This window comes from Aphis gossypii, chromosome 1 (assembly GCF_020184175.1).
Source record: "Aphis gossypii isolate Hap1 chromosome 1, ASM2018417v2, whole genome shotgun sequence".
NCBI classification, from domain to species: domain Eukaryota; kingdom Metazoa; phylum Arthropoda; class Insecta; order Hemiptera; family Aphididae; genus Aphis; species Aphis gossypii.
In genome coordinates, this window is record NC_065530.1 from 16,398,612 (window position 1) to 16,409,604 (window position 10,993).

The 10,993-nt window shown below is 25.6% G+C and overlaps 1 protein-coding gene across 1 annotated transcript; it reads left to right on the plus strand.

Annotated features, from left to right (window-relative positions):
- Nucleotides 1-7,370: 7,370 nt before the first annotated feature.
- LOC114129612 (UDP-glucosyltransferase 2-like) lies at nucleotides 7,371-10,564 on the plus strand. The gene is made up of 4 exons (XM_027994410.2): nucleotides 7,371-8,338; nucleotides 9,267-9,486; nucleotides 9,553-9,772; nucleotides 9,854-10,564. The coding sequence occupies exons 1-4, from the start codon at nucleotides 7,496-7,498 to the stop codon at nucleotides 10,194-10,196; spliced, it is 1,626 nt and encodes a 541-aa protein (XP_027850211.2). The 5' UTR covers nucleotides 7,371-7,495; the 3' UTR covers nucleotides 10,197-10,564.
- Nucleotides 10,565-10,993: the final 429 nt, after the last annotated feature.

Below are 10,993 nucleotides of genomic sequence, written 5' to 3' on the forward strand. Positions count from 1 at the left end.
GTATTCAACATTTGAAGGTAAATCCATATAAATAAATATTAACATATAAATTACGTCTAAGATGTAAAAAAAAATTCTGTGTAGACATTATGGACTTCTTCTGGATTAGGGGCAAAAATATACACGCATATTTGATTTTGATGTAACATTTTAAAAGCAAAGTACAGTTGACCGAATAACATAGAACGCTTAAGTCAATTCCAGCAACGTCAAGTATTTTGTCTCCGAGTTTTGTTTATATTTCTGAATGATAATTTAATAAGAATTGTATAAGTGTAAATTGAAATGGTAATTATGATGGTATAATTGGTATTCTTGGTATTAAGAAAGTTTCTACAGCACCACAGCCCGTTAATACCTATTATAAACTCAATTAATAAGTTTCTCAATTTTTTTTTTTTTTGCAGTCTTATGCCATTACACAGTCTAGGTAGGCTCAAATTTCTCATTAAAACAATAAGTGCCTCTATTTTTAAAATCAATTTTTGAGGTGGAACTCCAGAAGGCTTTAAAGAGTTAATAAATTCTGTCGAAAAATGAACTGCATCCTCTTTTTCTAAAACAGTGTCAACTGAATAATAAATTTGTGATAATGCATCAAACTTAGAAAGAATTTAATCATTTAATTTATCAACTTGCTCGTTTGTTGATGACAAAATTGCCGTTTTCTGAAACCATTGATTTTAAATGTCCTGGTAGATATACGTTTAGAATCAATGTTGATAAAGTAGGTACTGAAATACAAACACTTTTAATATTTATTTTACCATTTGTATCTTGAAATTCACCGTCGCCTATTAAAAGTAAACCTTTGGCAAAATATTTATTGTCTTGACCAGTACATACCACTATCATATTAGTTTTTAGTTCTAATATGGTTGTATGTGGCCGTATATAGAGTGTAAAAAAAAATACAAAAACGGGCGATTGATCCGTGTGTCGAACTCGAGACACTCTGTTCTAAATCATTTTAAAGTAGGTACCACTGCGTTTGTGTTTTCAACACGCAGCAGTAATTTCAATGCAATTTAAATAGTAATAAATACCTTTATTGTATCATAAAATTTGTATTAATACAAGTATAAAATATAATATATATAATATATTTTATTAATATTTTATACAAATAAATTATACACATAAACGATAAACCTTCCTTGGTTAATTACCTATCCAACGTCCAACGATGTAAACCGCATCGAGATCCATTCTACAGTTTCCGAGTTTAGGTTAAACAAAAAAGCGACTTAATTATATTTATAAATGTATGAATGTGTATATATATATGTATTAATATTGATATTGATGGTGAAATAGTAACTATTAATGTATTGATTACAAATTATTTTATTGAGATCGACTTGACTCCTGAAACAGACGATTTTTACCCACCTAAAAATGTTACTGAAAGGGACTTACAAACAAGATTTGGTAAATTTTAGAATAACTTAACTTACTCATGTAAAATTTTTACCTGTGGTGAACATTTTGTTAGATACTGCCAATTAGAGACTGAGGACAATGTTTCAAAAGATAGTGCTTCAGAATAAAACAACATTAATATCATGTCTATTTTAATTTGGTTTTTACTTTTAGTTTAATTTTTTAATTTATGGAAAACTTACGATAAAATATAATAATCTATATATTATTATCCTTATATATATAAAAGAACGGGCCTTTTTATATGTACCCATTTTGTCCCATTTAACTTTTTACCAATTTTTTTGTCACAGAATTTTTCTAAATACCTTCATAAGTATTACCACGTCACCCGATTTTAAAGGGTTGAAATCACTTAAAACGAATTGTTTAAAAATAAAATAAAATAAAAATAAATAAATAAAATAATTCAGATTATTTATGATAGAAATTACGAGATGGTAGATTATTGTGTCTTATCCACGTAGTAAAAAAATGTATGTAACTTTAAAACCTATACACTTACGTACACATAATATTCTCGTCCGAAAGCTTCTTACAAAAATCGCATTTTAAAGTGCGGGTGCTTGCACAATTCTTTTTAAGATTCAAAATGATCAACGAAAATGTCTAAGATTTGAACACCGTTAAACCGAATATTAAATAACAAATTAATCAAAGTTCGAATCATATAGTAATAGTATAATTGACATTTTTAACGGACAACGAAGTGCACGATCTTAGCTAGTAATACGAGTATATATATATACATACATATACAAGATAATTATTTTATTAAACAACACTCAATATTTCAAGAAGAATAGATTTTTTTTTCAAATTGTTAGATACGTACACTTGTGTAATATTTTAGAAATATCACTGGTAACTTCTTTACCCGTTTTTCTTTTCAATGGCAAAGCCCATGAAAATTTAGCAAAACAGTATATTACTCATAAAATTTACTTGAATTCTTTATTTTTTTTCGAATACGGTATCATTTCAACCAAGTCAGCTTGCTACAAATCATTTTGAAGGATTTAAAGTCATTAACTAAACTAATAAATATTGGAGAGGAAGTTTTGAAACTGGATGAGTATCATTCATAAAAAAATCAGGTACAGAGTCTGATGGCTTGGGGTTGTATGGCCGTGCTGGTTGACGGAGAATTACGCAAAGCAGTTTGGAGTTAAGAACTGTTTGGTTGATTTTGGTGATAATATATTTGAACACGTATGGTTACGTTTGGTCGGAGTCGTGGTTATCCATCCGTCATTACTAATGTCTTCCTGTATATTTTAGGTGGAGTGATTTGGCACTCTCTGTATACGTGATTTTAGAATAATGAGCTTAGAGACAGTTTTATTTCTGTTATTATGTGACGACGTATTGATGGTATGGTAGAGTTGGTAGACTAATAAAGATAGTGCAAGATGAGAACGGATCGCGTGTTAACGCGATAAGAGTGTAAATGCGTTTACATTGCACAGGAGTTCAGTAAATAATAATTTTAGTCCCTTGCCGAGCTGTTAGTATGAACTTATTATCTTTTTTTTTTTTTTAATATTTCCGAGGAGCCGAATCCCTGGTGAGTGTGTGTGAAAGACTGAAAAAAAGAGTTTTAAAGGACGGTTTTGCGAGTATAAGTTAAGCACTAATGGATATACCGTGATTTTTTTTTTTAATACCTAGTTAACGGAATGTAATAATCAATGTGGACATGATGACTGTACGTCCGCGACTATGAATAATTAGTTCATTATATTTTTCAATTATCAGGCATTTATGTTACACACTATATAATATTATATGGTTGTGTTCTCGAGTGGATATGCATATTATTCCTGTACAATTAGGATTTAGAACGATGTATCATGTATCAATGTATATATATGAATGTAATTATATTAAATGATAGTCAGATTGTATACTATCAAATACTTTCTATAGGATCATAAAATAGTATGTTGAATAATTGTGTGAATAATATATAAGTTAAAATTATGGCGATGGAGCCAACTAAATTAGAATATTATTTATAATAGGTAGGTATACATGACAAAGTTTAATTGCTTTAATAATAATATTTCTGAATAAGTGACAGTTTAAATAAAGCATAGTTTGAAACGCATGGTTTTACGTATTGTAATCTAATTGTATCTATATCGTTGTATAATATACCTAAACCAAACCGTAATTTAATAATTCAGTGAATCACAAAATATGGTGAAAATAAAATAGTATGTTGCTTGTATTAAATTAAATGTAAGCGTGCTTAATTCTCTTGTATATAATATATATTATATATCTATAAACATATTATTATACGATACGCGAGTTTACGGTAAATTCGGTGTGTTCATTTCTTGTATAATAGTGAATAATATATATTATAGAAAATCAACTGTGTTATGTAGTCAAAACTAACCTCTTTATAAAAGTTAAAAAATAAACACGTAGGTAGGTATAATTCTGGAGCTTATTCATAAAAATCAAACGTGTACACAAAAGAATTCTTAGTTTACAATAGAATACTTCTAGAGGAAAGAACTAAAGGACATCGTTTATATATCTAAATATAATATAATATATAAATAAATCACTAGATAGGTATAATAGATATACCTATATGTATGTTAGTATGTTACACATGGGTACAAACAAGTGTCCATGTATAATTAACATAATATTATAAAGATTTTTAATATATCTATAGTTTCAAGTATATTCTTGACACGCATCTAGTGATTATTTTTAAGTCTGTGGTTGTCATTGCACCATAATTCAGAATTCAATAACTAAAATAAGTAACTAATTAAAATTTATCCTAACGTCCATTTTTAAACAAAATAAGAGCTGTAGCCTGTAAGAGTATTCATTTTCATCTCCAGGATACAATTATTATATATATAAATATTAATTATAATTAATTCTATCTTCTTGGCCGCTTCGAACACTAAAACAATAGGATGGGTGACAGTATCATATTATACTCAACATGTGCATAATTATTTAATTAATTTTAATTAAATTCTAATACTAGAAAGGTAATAGTGTTGTTTCAAGGTTCAATATTTTAAATCTATATCTTGTAATTATTATTTTTATAATTTATTCAAAAGTATGAGTAATACCTCTCATTTTGTGTGTAATAACAACATATATTCATACCTACACCTATATAAAGATCTACCAAACAAAATTAAAACATTTAAAACTCAGTCGAATAACCATAGTTGTTGTTAGAATTCATTTTCAAAATAATAAACTATTCAAATCAGTATACTAAACATAATTTGATCATGTATATAAAATTAAAACGTTAGCATTTTTCTCATATCTTATGTTTATGTATACGTCATGTTTACATATTATTACGACCAGATTACGTTAGGACATATAATATAATATGACGTATTGACGTGCAGATATATTTTACTAAATATAATTGAAAAAATTGTATTAAGTCTAAATTACGAGTAAATCACATTAAAGCTGCCATTAATAGTAATACTTACTTATATAATACCGTACATTATTAAAATATACAGCAATAGTGTAATAGATTATTTATTAGTATTTATTTAAGGCACTATAAATAGCACAGCATTCATCAATATCTAATATAATACTTAGAAATTCTAGGTAATACCTAAATAGATATTGATAAGGTATTTTAACACATATACCATTATCGATGTTTCTGAATGGAACAGTATCAAAATTTAATAAAAAAATGCATTAAAAATAAAAATAAATTATATTATAATCAAGTGTGCTTATATACCTAATATATTTATTTAATAATTATAGTTCTTTTAATAATAGCTTAAAAACTGGTAGATATCGATTAATTTATCTAGTTTAATACATATTATACATACTAAGAACCATACTATTGTCTATTTTGTTAAGCCTTATAATATAAATTAGAAATTGACGGCATATTATTATGATTTAATAGTTATTACTACGTCAACACTTGGAAAACAATAATTATTATACTTACATATCTTAATGATTTTTATATCTATGAACTTCCTTGGTTTTTCTTTGATTTCTGCAATTTTAGTTAGGTATCAACATCGGATTTATTCAGAATTAAACCTAAAAGTAATCGTACATATTCATACTCTGTAGGCATTTAATAAGTAATGACTTATGAGTTGGTAACCGTAGACGTTAAAAATCGATAGTTTGAATCTTCCAACTCTCTCTAAGCAATTCAGTATTTCGATTATAAAACCAAAAAGTTCTTTAGATAATCCGTGATCCGTGAACCACTCTGTATATCAAATTCCAATAAATATCAAGCTAGAAATTGCGTGAAAATGAGAAGATCGCAATCGGGAATATTTCACTTTCATAATATATTGTAAAGAGAAAAATAACATTGATTCATACCAATAGATGGGACTTACAGAAAACGCAATTCTGAATACCAACTTAATAAAAAATTATAAGAATACAGGTTATGATAAAATTGTATTTAAAATTTTAACCATTAAAATAGTTACTGTTAGTTTCTCTATATAAACATCTAAATTGCTCATAATACACGTAATACGCAATTTAAATCAAAACAAAATATGTTAATAATATGCTGATATATGTATTTGAAATTACTTTTACGTCGTCTTTGCCATATACAATTTAAAGTTTGGGAGTATCTTAGTTAAAATATCTATTACAGGTGTATGACGTGTAGGTTACGTAGACAAATATTAGTAGGTGTCGAATAAGCTACTCCTTTTTTGTATTTTTCTCCTGACGTGTTCTTTCGGATAAAAGGTTTTGAAACAATAAAAATATCAAAGAGTTCCTTTTAGCACTTCTTAAAACAATGATTTAACGAATTTAATATAAAAAAATACATTGTACATATTATGAAACTATTCATTTATATGATTTTCTGAATTAAAATGATGAAAAATCCTGATAATAAAATTAAAACTTAAACTAGGTATTGCTGTCTTAGAACATTATAATTTAAGTATACGCTTACTATATACCTAGGTAGTGTTTGATAAACATAATGATACTTTTTGAACTTTGAATAATAATGGTTTTTGTCGGTTAAAAATATAGTGTTTCATATTTAATGTTTCTTAAACACAAATTTGAATAGAAATATCCACTACTTATAAATTATATAATTATAATTGCTATCAACTATATAAAATCCAGATCCTTACTACCTTTTTATAATAAGGAAAAATTATTTAGGTACACAATTAATAAGATAATATTATACATAATAAGATTTTAAATGAATAGGTCAGCAAAATCACGAATATTATTTCAAATTATTATATAGTTAAATTATAATAGCTACTTTTTATGTTATATAATGTTCTTTGTACTAACTTGTTCTTATAGAAATTCAAAAATTCCTAAAACACAGCCGCATAATAGACACAATATCTTTAAACATTCATTTTAAATTAAAATTTCAATAAAATTGATTATTTTAACGTAAAATATTAACTTCTTTCCTAAACATTATATAAATATAATTATTATGTTATATCTAATTAAAAATATAATCAATCGTTAACACTTGAAAAATTTTTCTATATTATTATGTTTTACATCATAGCTAACAATAAGTATCTACCAATAATGCAATTCAAAAAAAAACTTATCATAATAAAATTAATTTAGTCGTTGACTTTATTTTATTGCTCAATCTTAGTTAATTACATAAGATATATTTCCTACAATGTATTATTAACTATTAATAATAATAATAAAAAAAAAATAATAATGTTTATTTAATAATATAATATTATAATAATAAACATTTGTCACTCGATTTGAGTGTTTAAATAGTTTTAATATATTACATTCATGAATATGACATCACATTTAATTCATTAATTATTATAAGATAAATTTGTTTAAAAATATATTATATCAATGTATCTGGGTATAAATACTAATGATTCTGAATTATTGAAATACAGTAATCGTTTACTTTGCGTCTCGTGCGTTGTTACATAACGTTTAAAAACAGCATACTAATTTTTTTCAAAGTTCTGCAATTATTGTATAAAAGTATTTTTCAATCAAAATGGTTAGTAATTCGAATAATTACAGTCATTCGTCTGTTATTGTATTGATGCTATTTTTCACGATTTCTAATCGGTGGATTTTACCCGTGGAGAATGCTAAAATATTGGCCGTGGAGACGATTGGATGCAAAAGCCACTGGAACTTTATGAGCGCTGTGCTTCGATCTTTGACGAACGCCGGTCATAGTGTAACCGTTTTCACACCTATTACAGATGGCGACCGGAAAAACTACACGGAAGTGGATTTGTCAAAAAATTTTCCTATTCTAATGGCTAAGGATATGAAGGAAACATTGGATGTTTACGCTAGTCCGTTTACATACATAAATATGAAGACTGGTTTGAATAAGCGATATTGTGATTCAGTTTACGGGAACCAACAGTTCAATGAATTAATAATCGGTAACTACAAAGCAGATTTTGACGTGATCATCATGGAACCATTGAGTGTTGACTGCATGTCATACTTGGCAAGCACACTGAACTTACCAATAATTTATGTAATCCCGTCCCCCATGATATCTTACGCTGAACGTATGTTTACTGGACATCTCTCGAACCCTGCGGTCGTCTCTAATTTATTATCACAACAAGCCGTTCCCAAGACGTTCGTCCAAAGAACCGTAAACACCGCTCTTTTGGCATATTGTATTCTAATAACTACATACGATGAATGGGTGCTGAGAATTACTAATCCAAGATTGTACGACTTATCTCCAAAGGTTCATCCATCTATAATATTTCAAAATTCCCACTACATAACTGAATCTTCGAGGCCAGTTGTACCTAGTCTTGTAGATATAGGTGGTATTCACTTAAAACCATCAAAAAGTATACCACAAGTAAGTAAAATTATGAAAAACGCTCTATAAAAAAAATTTTGATAATTTCTAATTTAAAGTAATTATACTTTAACTAATTGTGAAGTATAATAATTGTAACTAGGGTTCGGACTGTATAGCAGTGGACAAGTATTGAAATATGCAATAAAAATATCAAAAATAGAATAAAAAATTGTAAATTAAAATTTTATTAAATTTATTATTTTTACTGGCAGTTTGTTTAATCCTATGAATCAATATCTATATTAAGTATTTATTAATTATCAATATGAAACGAAAATGTGAGAATTTTTTTATGGATTCATATAAATGAATACTATTTTTCATTCAATTATACACACGAAATTTATGAAAAATACAAATTAAAGTATTATATTCTGCAAATTAGCAAATGCTATGAAATCCGAAATTCCGAACCCGGATTTTAAATATGGATGACATTTATAAAATATACAATATTAGGTACTTTTATAGTTAACTTAATGTAGTATACTTTATTATTTATTTATTTTTTTTATATAAATTAAAATTAAAATTAACTATAAAATGTAAAATTTTATTTTTCATTCTCTTTTTTTTATTATATTTGTTTCATCATTTTTAAATGGAAAAATATAGGTATTTTGATAAATCTGTAAGGTATAATTTTTGTAGATGAATGTGTATCCAAAAATAAAAAATTATTCAGTCATCGATTATGAAATAAAAGCAATGCGAATTTTCCTGAATAATTTTAATTTGTTCATATTTATTTAAAAAATGATTTAGAATTAATTTATTTTTATTATTAAAGGACAATTTCAGTTTTTCTTATTTGACTGACTTTATTTTGTAAAATTGCTAATATATATTTTTTATAATATTAATATTGATAGTATTATTGGTTGCAATTATGTTGTTATAATAATATTATCATTATCCATTTCAGGATATATTAGACTTCATTGAGGACTCACATCACGGAGTTATTTATTTCACACTTGGTTCAATAATTCAATCATATACATTACCAGAACATATAATAAATTCATTTAAAGAAGCATTTTCTAATGTTCCACAAAAAGTTTTATGGAAATTTGAAGGTGAAATGAAAGATGTTCCAAAAAATGTGATGATAAGAAAATGGTTTCCTCAACGAGATATTCTTCGTAAGACTTAATAAGCGGTTTTACATATGTTTTATTGTTATTAATTTATAATAAAATTTTATAAAGTGCATCCCAAAATAAAACTATTTATCAGTCATGGTGGCATTTCCGGAATTTATGAAGCTGTTGATGGCGGAGTTCCTGTACTTGGATTTCCTTTGTTTTTTGACCAGCCGAGAAATATAGATAACTTAGTTAATGCCGAAATGGCAATAAGTATGGACCTCTTCACAATCAACAAAGAAAAATTGTTAAATAATATCTTAATACTCATTAATAACGAAAAGTAAGTTTAAAAAATAACATACTTAATCTTATATTAAAATTAAAAGGTCACTTATAATATTTTTATATTTATAAATTTTAGATACATGAAAAATGCGAAAATTGCCTCTCAACGTTTCAAAGATCGACCAATGTCACCAGAACAATCAGTTGTTTATTGGACAGAGTATGTTATTCGCCATAAAGGAGCATCTCATTTAAAATATCATGGACATAATCTATCGTGGTATCAATATTTTCTATTGGATATAATTGCCGTATTATTCACTTTTATTTCATTAGTATTATTCATAATTTATAATTTTTTGAATTTTTTGTGTAAGTACACCAGTTATGTACCTAAATATTCACACAATTATGTTAGAGCCCTTTTAATTTGGCCTTGGATTAATAATTTATACAATTTAAAATATTTATCATCATAGTCAAAATTACATTTAAATTTGTACTATTTTCACAAAATGTATACCCATCCTATGTGTCTAAACTAGTCATTGATATGAGCTATAGCCTATAACTATAAATATTAATGTATTAACTGTTTAAAATTTAATCCAAAGGCAGCTTAAACAAAATATTTTGTACATACATACCTACCTACTAATTAATACTATTTTATTTCATGTTTTAAATCTTGTTTTAATGATAATTTATTTTAATATTAATTATGTATAACTTGTCTTATACTCTATAATATATTCTTTATAGTATATTCTAATTTCTAATCGTGCTATTAAGTACTATAAAACGATAATAATAATAGGTACTCATCGAACTTTTATTTTAAAAAATTGTACATTGTACAAAGTATTATACATATTATATAAATTAAAATTTCAACTATTTTTATATTTTAATCAGGTATATAAATGTGATCTATATTGTATTATTTTTGTATGTTATGTAATATATCTATTTTATTTTTAAAATATAATTTTTCCAAAAAACTTCTTTTTGAAATATATTTTCAAAAATTTTATTTTTCCAAAAAACTTCTTTTTGAAATATTTTTTTCCAAAAAACTTCTTTTTGAAATATTATTTTTCCAAAAAACTTCTTTTTGAAATATTTTTTTTCCAAAAAACTTCTTTTTGAAATATTTTTTTCCAAATAACTTTTTTTGAAATATTTTTTTTCCAAAAAACTTCTTTTTGAAATATATTTTTACCAAAAAACTTCTTTTTGAAATATATTTTTAAAAACTTCTTTTTGAAATATTTTT

Excerpts from the sequence above, each read along its gene's own strand:
- LOC114129612 (XM_027994410.2), top strand. The coding sequence starts at position 7,496 with ATGGTTAGTAATTCGAATAATTACAGTCATTCGTCTGTTATTGTATTG. Across the intron at positions 8,339-9,266 it reads CATCAAAAAGTATACCACAA|GATATATTAGACTTCATTGA; the intron begins GTAAGTAAAATT and ends TATCCATTTCAG. Across the intron at positions 9,773-9,853 it reads ATACTCATTAATAACGAAAA|ATACATGAAAAATGCGAAAA; the intron begins GTAAGTTTAAAA and ends TATAAATTTTAG.